At 29.4% G+C, this 16,512-nt stretch overlaps 1 protein-coding gene and 1 long non-coding RNA gene across 2 annotated transcripts; both read left to right on the top strand.

Moving 5' to 3' along the window:
• The first annotated feature begins 8,075 nt into the window (after positions 1-8,075).
• LOC102660492 (uncharacterized) lies at positions 8,076-12,627 on the top strand. Its single transcript, XM_041014730.1, has 8 exons — positions 8,076-8,247; positions 8,356-8,543; positions 8,657-9,349; positions 10,514-10,784; positions 10,906-11,111; positions 11,555-11,628; positions 12,210-12,258; positions 12,586-12,627. Exons 1-8 carry the CDS (start codon positions 8,076-8,078, stop codon positions 12,625-12,627), a joined length of 1,695 nt encoding a protein of 564 aa, XP_040870664.1.
• Positions 12,628-13,574: 947 nt separating this feature from the next.
• On the top strand, positions 13,575-16,143 carry LOC121173719 (uncharacterized). The gene is made up of 3 exons (XR_005889010.1): positions 13,575-15,450; positions 15,621-15,717; positions 15,992-16,143. It is a non-coding gene; the product is annotated as an uncharacterized lncRNA (long non-coding RNA).
• The last annotated feature ends 369 nt before the right edge of the window (positions 16,144-16,512 follow it).

Here is a 16,512-nt window from a genome sequence, read left to right as displayed (position 1 = left end):
TGACATGCTGATGCATAGTACGTGAATCATCAAACTTCATGGTGATCAGTATACTCATTAATGTCTCAGGAAGAGACTTATCAATTGAATGAGAGAATTCTCCCACTAATCCCATAAATCCTTTAGCACTTTCGATCTTAGGGAGAGTTGTCTTAATACTGTCTACAACAATCATTCTCATGAATATTAGATCTTTCCCAACTTTATAATGAGTTTTCTCTTCATTGCTACTTGCTCATTCCAATTAGAGAAGTTAAGCCCATTAAAAATTGGCACAGATGATACATGAGATTTTAATGAATTGGGAACAAGTATTGCATAATAAAATTTGCATAAGCGTTTTGAGGCATAAAACACATGTCATACATATAATTTATTCAAATAACAATCAATGTATATTGATGTTCTCCTTTGGGTGGTACACCAACACAATATACAAACATGATGATGCTAATAAAATTCTTAACATTATTTGACAATTAAATATGCATCAATTAGTAGTACCTATTACCTTTGGGCATATAAATAAAAATAATGATACACACAAATCGCTTACATTTATATTCATTAATTATAAGAACAACTAATCAACCTTTGGGCAATTCATAAATGCCTTACAACAATGAATTTTAATTACCCATAAACCAATAATCATATAATTTAACATTCATTATTCTATGAGAAATTGAAATGATCATTAATTTGAAATTAAATAACCTTATAGATTTGACCACTTTGGTGACTAACAAATCTATCATACACTTAATTCCAACCAAATATACGGCCTGCATATACTTATTGTTATTAACAATTCATAGTCATTTTATTAATTTTATTCCAGACCATAAAATAATATTCACATTTATTTGCATTTTGTATTCAAACACATTCCAGAAAATATATAGCATATACATATTTGTTGCTATCAATAATTTCAAAACATTCACGTTAATTTAATTCCATGATATAAACTTCCAATCTTTTAATCATGTTCAACAATAATATTCGGGGGAAAATGAGCACGAAGGATGGAGAACAGCAAAAAGAGGGCTGAGAATAACAATTCCAAAATAATTCCTTTCAAGCGTACATGGTAGAGAGAGAGAGAAAGGGATTTCCCTTTTTTCATTCAACAAAATACCTATTCTATTACTTTCATTCTATTCATTGTTCAAATAAAATATATGCTTCCTTCTTCTAACAATCATATCTCTAATGATGTATTTTTTGCTTTTCCTCATCATCAATAATTCCAACTTGATCTTAACAAAATTAAAAATAAAAACAAGTGTTGTCATGTATACCCAGGTGTTTTATTTGGTTTTGTGCCTATTTTGTGCCTATCAAGCACCCGCTGTCAATGCTGCAGATAACTCCTAATTGTCTTCGACCTTTGTACTCAATTAACTCCTAGCTGCTTTCCGAATTTAGCTTCTGTAAAGCGAAAAGAATGCACTTTGCAAGATAAAATATAATAATTGATACTATTAATTTTAAATTTTGTTGCATATATATTTTTTATTTTATCATAAATCTCTCCGTCGATTTTTGAATTAACAGTTATTGTTATATTTTATCCTCTAAGGTACACCCCACTTAGAGGATCACATCGTGGTGGTTCAACCCTCTCATCACAATAGCTAAACAAAACAAGAAAAAGAAAGGGCTATCCACAATTTTAGTAGCAGAGTTAACCTCGAAATAGGTGAAAACAGAATTAGTGAGGCATTGTAATAGACTAAGAAACCGACGAAGGAAAAATGGAGGTGTGTGGTGAGGGGGGGAGTGTGCCCGGGAAGGATGGAGAAAGAATGAAAATGGGAAAAAAGGATTATGTAAGTAAATTTTATGTAAAGAAAACGAAAAAGGAAGTGTATTTAATAAACCGGGGAAAGTAAGCAGGAAAGTAGTGATGGCAACGTGACGAATTTGCCTATTTTGCCTCTTCCCATTCTCATCCTACAAATGGCAAAACAAGTTCTAGTTCGGGTTTGGATTTGTGTTTTATGAAAGGCAGGGAAAAAACAAAACTTAATCTCTTTCCGATCGGATTTGAAAAATCCCACAGATTAAATTAATATTTAATCATATATTTTAAATAATATTTGTTAATAAATTATAGATTAAATTAGTAATTATATTTTGTTCATATAGATTAAAATAATATTTGTTCATATATTTTAAATAAATTATAGATTAAGTTATTGATTATATTTTAATTCAATCAACCTGTATATAATTTAATAAAAAATAAATAACATAAATATGTTTAAAAATCAAATTATATTTTAATTAAATGTATAATTTTTAATTTTTTATAATTAGTATTATAATTATGATATTATTCAGTTAACAATTAAAATAAATATTCTATACTTTTAATAATCATAAAAATAAAATATGAAATAATTACATAATTATATAATTAACAGTTATATCATATATGTAATATATAATAATAGAATTATATATAAATATATAATTATATTGTTAAAATATAACAATATAATTATATTTTAATAATATAATTATATATTTATATAGAATTATATTATTAAAATATAATTATATATTCGAATCCGGAAACAGCCTCTTTGCATATGCAAGGGTAAGGCTGCGTATAATATCCCTCCACATATCTTCGCATAGCGAAGAGCGCGCTTTACTAAGTCAGAAAAAATCCAAACCTAACCTCAATTACTATCAAACTGAATTTTCCTATAAACTCCAGATATCAAAAGGATACCCACAAATTCAATTTTTATTGTCGTACCTACACAAAAATATATCTAAGTAAGCGAAGGGACGTTCATACACACCAAAATTTGTATTGGGTAGCGAACTTGCGATATGCAAACCATGAACCTTGCCAATAATTCAGCTTGCGCTTTAAGTTTACATAAAGCCGATTTGAGTTTATAAATTACTTATAAACTATACTTTTTTATTTGTTAAATTGAATAAATTTATTATATCTTTTATTAAAAATTAATTATTATTATTATATACATTTTAATTAAAGTTCAATTTAGCATATATATATAAAACTTTTAAAGTGCAATAAGATATAGTATTATATATCACTCTTTTTACTTCTTTTTTTGGGAAAAAATTGGCTTGTATAATTTTTTTTTGTCTTATATGCAATATATTTAAGGAGAGAATATATGTTAGACCATCCATGACATGAGGTAGCCTTTGATTTGCTTATTATATATTTTCCTTGATACAAGTTCATTTACTAAATAAACTAATTTAAGGTTTTAAGTAAACTATTTAATATTAAGCAAAAAATCAATATAAATTAATATAAAAGGTTAAGTTTTAAATCATTCAATAAGATTTTCGTGTATCAACATTTGGTGGTCTATATAGCAAAAAAATTATTTTCTCTTAAACGAGGTATTGATTTTTAGTTTTTTAAATGAATACAATTTGCTCTAAAAGATAGATGTTTAATTAAATGGTTCTATGACTTCTATCTAATTCAACTCTTTTGTTTTTTAAGGATATCTAATTCTACTCTTATTAATTATAGTTTAGTGCAATTTCTAAATAATAAACTCAAAAATTTCTTTTATGACTAATGGGTTGGTCAATTTAAATTATCATTGTTTATTATTATTATTATTATTATTATTATAAATAATCTTAAGTGTTTAAAATATTTCGTGATAATTTTTCTAAATTTGTTTGATTTGTGATCTTATTATGCTGAATCCTCTAGTGATACATGGACAATTGTGTGGACCGATGGACTTCCAGTGTTGATCGTTACAAAGGGCCATGTTACGCCCTTGAACCTATTGCTAGGAAAGAAAATCAATATATTACTTATGTAGTCTATCAAGAGAGCTATTTATAGTCTATAATATATACTACGAAAATAATTCATAAAATAAATTTATACATGTAACAGTTTTTAGGAGTTTTAAGCAATAAATTTAACTATAATTGTAATTGCAATTTAAAAAAAAATCATTAGAATGAAAATATAATCATTATATTGATTGTTATGATTAACTGCTTGCAATCACATTTATTATAATTATAATTTTAAATAATAATTAATTGTTTTAAAACAAATTTTATAATTAATTGATGTCCATTAGAATAACTTATTTTTAGACTAATTCAATGATGATTTAATTAATTAATTTATAAAACAATATATGTATAATGATTAACATATATTATTCACATAATTTTTTATTATCATTAGTTTGTTAATCTCCCATTATTATAATTAATGGTATAATAATTAGTTGTTTCCAAACATCTATAAAGTGTAGTGGAAAGTTACACGTTTGATTGATTGATTGCATGATCGATTTACACTGAGAGTTGTGAATATTGATTATGGGCAGACTTGATTTGGAAGGGTGAGTTTGACTATTGGTTTGTGATGTCGTCTCTGAATATTAGAAACACATCCTTCCGTACCAATCTTGCACTGCTTAAACTTACTTTATCTCATTTGATAAATATTGTCTTCATTATTTTTTTGTTTGTTGTGCAAGTATCTCTCCTTTATGTTTTTTTTTCTCATTTTAATAATTTCTGTAAAAGAACTTTTGTTTGACTAAAAGGAGGGGAAGAATGAAAAATATTGGAATTATCTTGAAGAAAACATTTTCCTAACTAAAATATGAGTAAAAAGGAGAGTATTTTAAATGAATAACTAAAAAAATTAAAAGATCTTTGATCGAACTATCAATACAAAAATCTTAATATCTTATTTGGCAACAATATAATCAGTAACAAGATAAAATAATTTAATCAAATAATTAATTAAAAAAACTAATAAAATTTGTTTCAAACTAACATATTTCATTTTTAATTTTTTTAATTAAGGTAATTGACATTATTGGTGTGAAAAACTATTAAAATAATATGTTTGGTCTAAAGAGATAATAGTAGAGGACTTTTTTCAAAAAAAAAAAAAAAGAAGATATTGGTAGAGAGGACTAAATTAAATGAAATTTTTAAGTATAAACTAAAACATTATTATTTGTTAATTTAGCCATCTTTTAATTTATTTTTCTATAATTAATTAACTGCAATGTTTAAATTAACCGCTATTAGAAATAATATTAGTTCATAGAAAACAAATTTCTAAGAATCATAAAGTTATTAGAAAACAAATCAAGAACCTATTAGATATATTACTCTTGAGAAACTAATGGGCTAATTTACTAATTATAAAATATTGATGAGTAAACCTATTAATTAATTGCATAACTTTTATAATAAGTAGAAGATATAATCAAGAGAATTGAATGAGATATTATTCAGATCCACTCAATCAATATTTTATTATATGAAATCGAAATGAATAATAATCCTTTTAATAATAATATCACCTTTTAATAATAATGATCAAGACCGTAAATTTCTTTAGCATTATGGTTTTTAAAATATCATGATTGCAAAAAAAAAAAAAGTTTCTAATTTCATTACTCTGCTAAGTATTTTATGACCAGCCATTTTTAATAATTAAAATGTTATACTTTACCATTTATGATTAAAATAAATAAATAGAAAAATAATTTACTTACAAATAATTATTATCACAAATTTAAAAAATATTTATAAATTTATATTTTTTTATAAATATATTCATAAATAATATTTACTAATACATGACACAAGCCATAAGAAGGTAAGGAAACAAAATTTTTGCTCCTCCCTATTACAAAAAATAAAATTTCCTTCTTGTGATTTTGTTTTGTAACTTGATCAAATTCATGTTTAATGTTTTGTTCTTTTTTTTTTTCCCCTCAAAAGAGAAAAGTCATTTATGAATTATGATGAATGCAAACAGCATGTGTTGAAATAATTTGTTTTAGTATCATCACATATCAATGTCATTTCTCAAGCAAATGGCAAATCCATGCTGGGCATAATAACATGTAAATTTGTGCTCTTTTTTTCCCTCATAATAATCATCCATAACGTATGGTATAAGTGCTAGCTAAAGGAGGTTACTACATGCCCTGTATTAATACAAAATAAGGTGTTCCTATTCCATTGATCCTAATTAATGAATGACTTTGTATGCAAATTAAAGGATAAAAAATAGGCACGTTATATGAATTATTTAACATTATCTAAGTTGTTTTAATCATTATAAACTTATGATGAATATTTCTCACGAGAAGTGCATGCCCCGAGAATACTTATCCATTATGTGCTGCCATTGCTATAAAAACATTTCCTCACATTTATTTTGTTGTGTTGGTTTTTCTTTGGGAGTCCTTCTGTGTCTCAGACTTATTTCAGGTATCTCTCCTTTACTATATTCATTTGCTTTCTTCCCAATCATGATCTTATTGTTTGGTATCCTAGAAAATGTACCTAGGGATTATGTAGAGGCTTTTTCCTTGTAATTTTTCTCTCTTGAGTATGTTATTTTTATTTCATCTTTGTTATGGATTGAGTAGTATAATATGAAAAGATATAAAATTATATCAGGAACTTAAACAACTAGTACATCACAATAACTTATATAAAAATGTATTTTTTTTTATCAATGCAACCATATATAATTTTTGTATCAACTCTTTATTTATATAAATAAGTCAAACAATCAATTAAATGAATTAAATAATTTAATTTTTTCATCGACAAATTAATTTATTAATTGTTAGTTTTTATTAGTGGGAGAATTCAAATCAATCCATTTCCCTCCTCTCTTTTACCTTCATTATTAAGTTAATCTTATAACTCCAAATCAAATAATTTAATTGCTTGAACTTAAGTATTGATTAACATATTATATATATATATTAATTTTCTTATAAAGAATAAACCAAAGAAGAAATTCTTTTTTGGGTTCTAATTAAAGGAGGTTGAAAAACTATACAATCATACCTTATTTTTTGTGTATTTTTTAATTATTCCATTGTTTGATTTATCTATTCGATTCGTGTATTAAAAGGAGGATGAAAACCTGAACAACCAAAGTTGTGTAACTCGTTGTTCGATATTCAAAATTTTGGTTTATTATTTTTAATAATTTTTTAATTGTTCCATTGACTGATTTATTTAATACATATTCCCAAAAAGTAAAACCATATTTCCAAACGGTTTTTATTCTGTGCATGGATATAACTTAACAATATTTGATTTATTTAATATATATAAGCATGATAATAATGTTTTCTACTTAAAAAAATGGTCATAATATATTTTTAATTCTTGATTTTTTTTCATAAATTGGAAATAAAAAAATACTCCGCCATCTTTGAGTAAATTTTATTTTGAAACATTTAATATTCTTTATAATCTATTATAAAAATGATTATCTATATAATCTAAACAAGCATAATCTATAATTTGTGTCACGACTAGCATAATTTTATATATTTTCCTATTTATTACTCAAAATATTTGTAGATATTAATTTGTTAATAATCAATGATAATAATTGTTGCAAAAAAACATAATCTATCAAATAATAAATTAATTCAATTGGCTTAATAAATTAATGTATTAATTAATTGCAAGAAAATATTTTAAAATTAGTTTTAGTATATATTTTTTTACCATTTAGAATTGGAGAAAAATTGGATTTTATTTTAAATTTTCATCAAAGTATAAACTTCAATAATTCAAATAATCATATAAATTAAATTAAATAATTTAATTGGTCGATTGAATTTAACTAAGTGATAGTTACAAATTATGTTAAAGTTAATATATATATATATATATATTAAGAAGATTATTCTATATTTATGGTTTGAATCTGGTATAAATCTTTTAGAGTTCATTTGATATCTCGTATTGTTGCCATGGTAATCCTTAAGGACTCATTTGATTGCAACATCAATTGATGCTCAATTTATTTTTTGTTTAGTTCAATGTTCATTCCTTTGCACTTGAACTTTAATTGACTTTACTATGTTCATCTTTTCAAGTGAAATTTGTGAAGTTGTCTGCTCTGTTATGAAAGAAAGAAAGATTTATTAATTTTAACTTTTAATAGCTTGAAGCTTTTGCTCATTTGATGTTGTGAAGTTGTTGATAATTTGCATTTCTAGATGAAATAAGCCATGTTCTCTTGTGTCAGGATGAGGTCTGTTAGGAGAACACAAACCTTTAACATCAATCGGACTATACCTTTCTCTTCAAATCCAGCGATCAACTGTGTAGGCAGAAATTTGGAGAAGTATCAACTTGGTGGGGTCATATTTGGTTGCAAGAATAGTACTTTAAAAGAATGTCAATCAAAACAACTCTTTGGTTAGTATTTCTTTCTTTTGCTTTCTTTTATTGTAACATTTGTAATAGATTAACAGTAATTAGTATGAGTTTAAAGGATTAATGAATCAATGATTTGTGTTTTAACAGGCTTACCAACAAACCACTTTTCCTATGTGAAGAATATTGATCCTGGTCTGCCTATATTCTTATTCAACTATAGTGACAGGAAGCTCCATGGAATTTTTGAGGCATCTAGCAAGGGGAAAATGTACATAGACCCTTATGCATGGATTGATGATAATTCAGATTTGGATAGAACACAGTATCCTGCACAGGTATCACTTGTTATATCTTCTTATCAACTCTATCTCACAAGGTTCATAATAATAGTGGTGTCATGATTCATAAAAAAGAAGACCCTTACGTGTTTCTGCTATTAATGTTTAAGGTGAAAGTTCGTGTTCGACTTCAATGCAAGCCACTGTCTGAAGATCAATTTTCACGAGTAATTGCAGAAAACTATTACAAGAATAATCATTTCTGGTTCGAATTAGACCACAGACAAGCAAACAAGCTTACTTCATTGCTGGCTTCTTTTGCATTTGCCTCTGGTTGTCATTTGAGGCAAAAAACTATATCTCAATCTCTTTCATCAACTCTGAAAGAAGGTGAAGCATTCGAAACACATGAATCAGAGACAAAGTCTTTAACTAGCTTAAGTAAGACAACAATTGCCACTGAAATTACTTCTTTAGATGGAGATATCAAGTCATTGGATGTGGTGAGGGTGGAGACTGAGGAGATGAACATTATATATGAGAAACTAAAGGAATGGGCTCACGAAAGTCAAGATCTCCCTATTTCAGACCATCTGGATGACACTGAAGATGAGACTGAGATGTTCACTCTGGAAAAGCATGAGAATGATGAGAATGAGATGGACATTGAGGAATTAATGGAATTGACCCTTGTCCATGAAAACCCAGACATCTCTGTGTCAGACCATACAAATGACACTCCACATGAGAATGATATATGCACCATAAGAAATGATTATGGAGAGGTGCCAACAGGTTCAGAGGAAAAGGAGAAGAGTTCAAGTCCTCTAATTGATCATCAAAACACCATCATCTTTGACGAGGTAATTGAGAGGTTGACGAATGAAAGAAGATTTAAGACTTAATGAAGTATCTGTTCCCTTCAACGTGCTATTTTTTTTATTTTAGTTTTATTTGATTGTTTTAGTCTCTATGTTTGATCACCAAAACCTAATATACTTAATTCTTTATTTTTGTATCAAACTATCAATTAGATGATATCCTACCTAGGTATAGTTAAGAAAAATATCCTTTTGTCGGGACTAAAAACACATCGTTTTTTTAATTTAAAGAACTAGAAACATATTACATCTAAATTGAAATATATTTACAAATCATCATAACATGTATAAACCTATGTTGAATGCTATATTAATTGTGCTTTCACGAAACTAACCACCATGCATTTGTAGTTGATGCAAGAAGTTGAAGAACTAAAAACTTTCAAGAAAATACAAACCCAGACAAATTGTTACCTAGACGATATGCTGGTACTCCTTTTCCTTGTTATTGTTGTTGATGTAAGCTATATTTTATCATATCTTTTAATAGTTTTTTCATCTCTTGCATATCTAATTACATTGTTAGCATGCATAAAAATTTATATGGCCTTCGTAGATCATATAGTCATGCATAGACCAAACATACAGAACTTCTTAGTTTACCTAGTGTATGGATTCATGGTACCTAATTATCACCGCATAGAACTTCAAACTTCTATTTTTGTTTGAAATCTTCAAATATCCAAATTACATGTTGGTTTGATTCTTCTTCGTTCTTAGCTCTTACTAATTAACTCAGTTACCTGATTCCTATACTTATTATAGTTTAGCCACTTTTTTCATAAAATTTTGGTCTCAATTAATAAATGGAACCCACTTTTGTTTCTTTCCATTCATGCAATGATTATTGTAGAACCAAACCCCAAAATTGTATTCTTCTTATGTTCAAGAATATGTAACTTACTCACACGGGAAACTAATTACTAAAATATAATCTTCAGGATAAAAGTGATGGTAACATAAGTTTGAAAATTGTTAATGTTTGGTGGGATAAGGAATTAGATCTTAGGACAAACTAAATCAACATATATACTTAGCAATTTAAACCATGAACATAGGCATTGTTGGAAATAACCCTTAGTACCTTTCATTCTACTTCGTTTCTATTGTTCATAAGTCTTTTATGCTTATTTTGTTTGCATCCAGAGGGAAGCAGAATTGAAAATTCAACATCTAATAGATCGTTGTACAATGTTAGAATTAGCATTTAATCTTCCTCCGCCACATGCTGAGAAGACAAGCATTACATCATATGCTGAGCAGCGTGTAGACCCTACAGAGACGTCATTTTTAAAAGGGAATTTTAATGAAGAAGCATGGTTATCAACTATAGATTTGTATTGTCCTGCCGAACGTGTGATAACTCTTTATCCTGTGAACTCAGCTCACTCATGTGCTTCAATGGTACAACTAAATGGTAAGCTTGATATTTTTGGTGGTAGAGATGGTTATGTTAGCTGTTGCATAGGGGTGAGATCGTGCTATCTTGTATGTGACATGAATTTTGTCAATTTTTTTATTTTTTAAATAATATGTAGTTGGATCTTATAGTCCAATTTTCGACAAGCGGACCTTGTGCCCCTCTTTGAATCAAAGCAAAGGAAACTTGGCAGTGCTGTCTTTGAACGATCAAATGTTTGCCGTAGATTGTGCCAATGGAATTGACAGCTTTTCTGATATTGAGGTGTTTGATTTAGACAACGGAAGGTGGATCTCTGCACATTCACATTCCATGATAGACAAGGTAAAGTTTACAGAGGTTATATGATTCAGGGCATGATTGATAGGCATAAGTATGGATGTAATGTGTTTTACCTTTAGCTTTGAGACTTACATCTCTAACCATCCCATCTGGGATGAATCTTTGGTTAGTTGTTGCTTTAAATTTACCTTGTACATTCACAATGATCTTGGCAGAAAAAAAATACATTAGATAGTTTTCATCGAAACTTATAACATAATTTAGTTGATATCCAAGTTCTATAATTGACCTTATTCCTTTCATATTTTTTTCTTTGTACTTACAACTTTGAATATTAAGTTAGGGATTTGTCCCTCTAGGCTAGTTTCTTCTCACATTGCATCATATAAGTAATTAAATGGCTAATTGACCATGTTTTGTTTTGAAAAGCATATAAAATTATAATGAACTTCTTGCTTGATGAATAGTACTTTTTATATTCCCAGGCATTTGCCATTGCTGCTGCGGAATTCAACAATTGGTTTCATACTACTTTTGGAAATGGAATTAACTACTTGAAGTAAGATTTTGTTGCTCAATCTTCGCTTGTTTCATTTATCTATACTTGTACTAAGGAATTGGCCCCTAAATGGCTTTGTTCAGATTCTTTTAGTCATATGATTTGTTTTCATGTTTGTAATTATTATAATTTATGAATAAAATAATTACTTCACTTAGTTGAAAACTACCTTTTCTTTCTTTTTCTCGATCGTTACTCAATCTTTTTATGTACAAAATGATAATATTTATAATATTTTTGGTATTGTTTATTGTAACTACTATTAAATATTTATAACTGTGAACAAAAAAAATTAATTATTGATGGGTACTTCAATCTGCTCGTATCAATTACTAAAATATGCACAGAGATAGGAAAAGAGAGAGAAAAAATTCCATAAAATCTTGTAGTAGTGGTTGCTGATCACCTCAACATATTTGGAAATCATTCTAGAAAAAATTATGTGATCACCAACATGTTTATAGAATTGCATAAACTTGTATAAATATAATTAAAGCTCTGCTCGACTAGGCATGAACCTTCTTTGCTTTGAACACCCTCCAAGACTTGTCTATGCTTCAAAACTTTTATCCACTTTGTAGGTTTTTTCTTGGTGGCTTCGATGGAAACAAAAAGGTTCCAAGTATTAAGGTATTTGATCCTTCTTTTGACATGGATGATGGAGGAACTAATAAAAGAAAAACTTTGTTGACGTTGACAAGGAATATATGTGGTTGCGGAAAGTCAAAGTTAATAAAAACATTATAGATCGGGTAAGTGCAGTCATCTTTTAGGCTTTTTGAGATTCTTTTAGCTCCCTAACCTTTTAATCGTGGATGTGTAGCAAAGGGATGACAAGAAACTTCACAATCCATTGTTGGCAAATGGGACTTAAAACAATAAAAAGAAGCACTACATGTTAGTTGGTTAATTATTCAATTAATTTAATCTAATGCTTAATTTGTTTATGCTTTACAGCTCTCTAAGTCAATAAAGGAGTATGAAAACAAGGATGCATGACATAACCGCAGCTAGTTAGGCTGATTGCCGAGTAGACAACTATACTTATTTTAGAGATAAAGTAGGGTGTGAAGTTGTATTATAAACTAATGTTGTGTATCTATTTTAATTTAAGCCAATCGATTGAAAGTTAAACCAATTGAGAGGAAACTCAAGTAATAGTAAATTGATGAACATTCTTGAATAAATAGATGTTTAATTTGGCTACTTAGAAACTGCTATGACATGCAAAGAGCCATCATGCTATCAGGCCTAATAAAGTCGATGATAGAGCCATCAGTCAACAAATTATTTAACAAACTTCTACTTGTTTGTTTACCATGTCTCTTTCTACTCTGACTATACTAAAATCTCGGCTTATTTTTGGGGACGGGTAGGGAATCTTCTCCTAGTGAAGAGTATACTGTAATGATATTTATGAATAAAAGAAAAATATGTAATGCTATTCAACGTATAATGATTAGACAGTTAAAGTCTAATAAGATTTGGATCTCATGAAATGGGTTGCTTTTGCAGCTGCTTAACAGTAAGATTAACGCTAAGTCTTCACATTTTGATGCCATACAACCATATTTGCTTAAGTTGTTGCAAGGTCTAATTGCTAATTGATTCAAGGCGTCACTTCCTCCTTAGCAATTCATGTACTTGTAGTACTTATATTGTAGATGTAGGCAAGCACTCTTCTATTCACCCCTTCCACTTAAATAAGAATCCCATTTTTTCATAATACAATCTAGATATATATTCCCACTCCATATAATCATTTTTTTTCTTTCAAAATCCACCTTAAACGTCGCCACTTCTCTCCTTTCCTCTTGTTGCATCTTTGTGCAACGTTAAACAAGAAACCAAGTTATAGGTTTTGTTTTGTTTTCTTTATTACCAAAATGCTCAGTGGATGACCCACTTACTCTTATTATTGTTATGCCACATACACGTGTAGGGAATTCTATTAGAAGGGATATTTTCATTACCCTATATATGTAACAGAAATTGGAAGAATAAAATAGGAATTGATTGTTGAGCATATTATTTTCTTTCTTCTTCCCTATTAGTCTGGAGTCTACCCTTACTCGAAAAGGGTTTTTCATGTGTTGCTGGTGACATTAAACTAATTGAAAGTCTAACTCAGAAATCATACTAGTTTAGAAGGTGTTGCGGGGGAGGTTATGAACCTCGTGCTGCCTCCCCCTAAGGCTTCACAAGTCGAGTCCATTAGATTGGCCTATGTGAAGGTCCAATTTGAAATGAAACTTATGTGTTATCATCTATACTAAGTCTTATAAATGAGATGTACATGGAAAAGGCTATTGTGCCCATGCTCCAGCTGTTGACATGTGTCCAATTTATTGGTTTTTTGGGCATTTCGGCATCAGACTTCCACCTCTGTTGGTTGCTCCACGTATCATTGCACGTGTCTGCTTTTTCTTAAATTGCTTGCAGGTGTCATGTGTTGTTGCATTGCCCGTTTTCTTCTTTGGTGCCTTTTGCTTTCTTTCTTCTTCGTTGCCTTTGTTTCTTCTTCATTTTGCTTTCTCTGTTTCTTTCCTTGCTTTTTTTTTTTGCTTGCAGGTGTCTTCGGTCCATTCTTCACCAACTGCGTTTGCTTTCTTTCTTCTTCGTTGCCTTTGTTTCTTCTTCATTTTGCTTTCTCCGTTTCTTTCCTTGCTTTTTTTTGTGTTTTCCATGTCAGGTCTGGGTTTTGTTTTCTTTATGCTTAAATACTTAAAGTTTCCATGTTTATTTTCAGCTATTATTATCCGGTTTTGGTTTTTTCTGTTTTGGTTTTTGCGGTTGAGCTTTTGTTTGGTCGATTTTGGTTTTTGCTTTTGGTTTTCGCTCTTGAGGTTTTGTTCCGTGCATGCACTGTGTGTTTGGCACGGATTGTTGTTTCAATATGCATGTTTGGTTACACATGCATGTTTTTTGGTGGTGTTGTTGATTTGTTGTTCACAAATGTATGCTTTGGTTGTGTTATAAGCAGGGTCAAGGAGATCGCCAAATAGGTAAGTCTTTCAGAGGAGCATGAGGTGACCTATAATTTTTAATTTGTGATTGTAGCAACAGTTAGACTAATGAACTCCTGTAGCAAATATCACAGGCGTTAAATCGGCAACCTATGATTCTTTTGTAAATAATTTTGTTATGTCTGATGTCATACCATGTACCTAATGGTTTTCTTGGTGATTGTCTCATCAAATACGGGCCACTGAAAGTTACTATTGTGGCGATGGTCCATGTGTTGCGACCTGTTCAATTTGTTGTTTTTTTTTGCGCATTTGGACTTGGGCCCAAGTCCCAATTTTTTAATGGATTCCCGGTCATTCCCTCAACTACTTGAAAGCTTCTTTCTTTGTTTTTGCTTCGTTTGCTTATTGCTAAGTGTCGGATGGTGCTTTACTTGCTTCGTTTCCTTGCTTTGTTTTTCATGCAGGTATCTTGAGTTGCAGTTTAGTTTTCCTCCTGCTGGCATGTGCAATTTTGTGTTCTCCATAAGAGGTTTGCTTTTGTTGCCTTCCTGCTAAGTTTAGTTGCATTTGCTTATTGCTGACTCTCGGATGGTGCTTTACTTGCTTCGTTTCCTTGCTTTGTTTTTTCATGCAGGTACTTGAGTTGTAGTTTAGTTTTCCTCCTGTTGACATGTCCAATTTTGTGTTCTCCATATGAGGTTTTGGTTTTGTTGCCTTCCTGCTAAGTTTAGTTGCATATTCATGTTTTTGGGTGGAATTATTTATTTTTTGTCATCCAGGTAGTTGTTGAGACTGTGTTTTGCCCTTTCCCATGACCGAGTATAAGGGTTGTTCTTAAAGTTATTCAATTGAGGTTAATGTCTAATATGTTTTCGCCTTATTCATTTTGTTATCAGCTTTATTAAATTGTTCCTGACATTTATTTAACTTTATTAATTATTTTAGATTTTATTGTCTGGTATCATATATAGTTTGTTGCTTTTGTTTTTCTGTAGATCCAACTTATCCTTTTATTTCTGCCAGCTGCAGGATGCTATTCATCCTTAGTTAGCAGTTGTTTGCTCGCTTCTAAGTTGGCTATTAATCAGCCGGTGGAATGGAAGCAACAATTAAATTAGAGGTATTTTGGTAATCTTTTATGCATTTTTTGGCTGCCTTTGGTGGAGCTATTTGTCAAGTTATTAATGACGTGTTTTGCGGAGTTTAACTCTCCTAATAGTTTTGATTGTTAAGTTTTTGTTAGTTTGCCAAGTTATTAATCGAATATTTTATATCATCTATGTTTTTCCAGTCTTTGTTGCATGCATTTGCTGGACTTGCATTTATTTCGCTGTTGGTTTTTCCTGCCAATGCAACTTTTTAAAGACTTCTTTGTTGTTTTTCCTCTTTACCAGATTCATCTGATTCTTCTGTTTTCCGTTCGTCCACAGGTTCTTATCCTTCTTTAGCTAGTAATTTTTTTCATCCAATTTTTTGATTGTATGCATTTGTTACATGTTATTTGTGTTTCATATTTGTTTTGTCCGATGGAAAATCTAGCCATAGGTTGCTGTCAACTGATCTCTATTAGTAAATTCTATTAGCAGGGTTGTTCCAATTGCTATCCATAACTATGGATGCTGTTTTTTATCCCATATTGGTGCATTTTTCCCCCCTACATGGCCATTGAATGTTAATGCCAGATTTACTTGGTTTGGTTTTAATTGTTTTTGCTTTAAGGCATGTGAGAATTTGTAAATCATATGTTATTCTGTTTTGATTTGGGAGTATGGCATATGGTACATCTGATATGCATTTCCTTTGATAAGCTATTAGATTTCCTCTCATTAAACTGGATATCAAATGGGAAACGTCTGTGTGCATTGTTTTCTCATGTTGTTGTGTAGTATTTAAAGCATTTTGGCCATTATAATTT

The sequence above is a fragment of the Glycine max genome, chromosome 1 (assembly GCF_000004515.6).
Source record: "Glycine max cultivar Williams 82 chromosome 1, Glycine_max_v4.0, whole genome shotgun sequence".
NCBI lineage: Eukaryota > Viridiplantae > Streptophyta > Magnoliopsida > Fabales > Fabaceae > Glycine > Glycine max.
Note: the sequence above shows the minus strand (reverse complement) of the source record. Positions and strands in the feature narration are given on the sequence as shown.

Bases quoted from the DNA above. Each gene is read 5' to 3' on its own strand.
- LOC102660492 (XM_041014730.1), top strand. From the start codon at position 8,076: ATGAGGTCTGTTAGGAGAACACAAACCTTTAACATCAATCGGACTATA. The intron at 8,544-8,656 runs GTATCACTTGTT...TTAATGTTTAAG, and splicing joins GAACACAGTATCCTGCACAG to GTGAAAGTTCGTGTTCGACT. The intron at 12,259-12,585 runs GTATTTGATCCT...TATGCTTTACAG, and splicing joins AAAAGGTTCCAAGTATTAAG to CTCTCTAAGTCAATAAAGGA.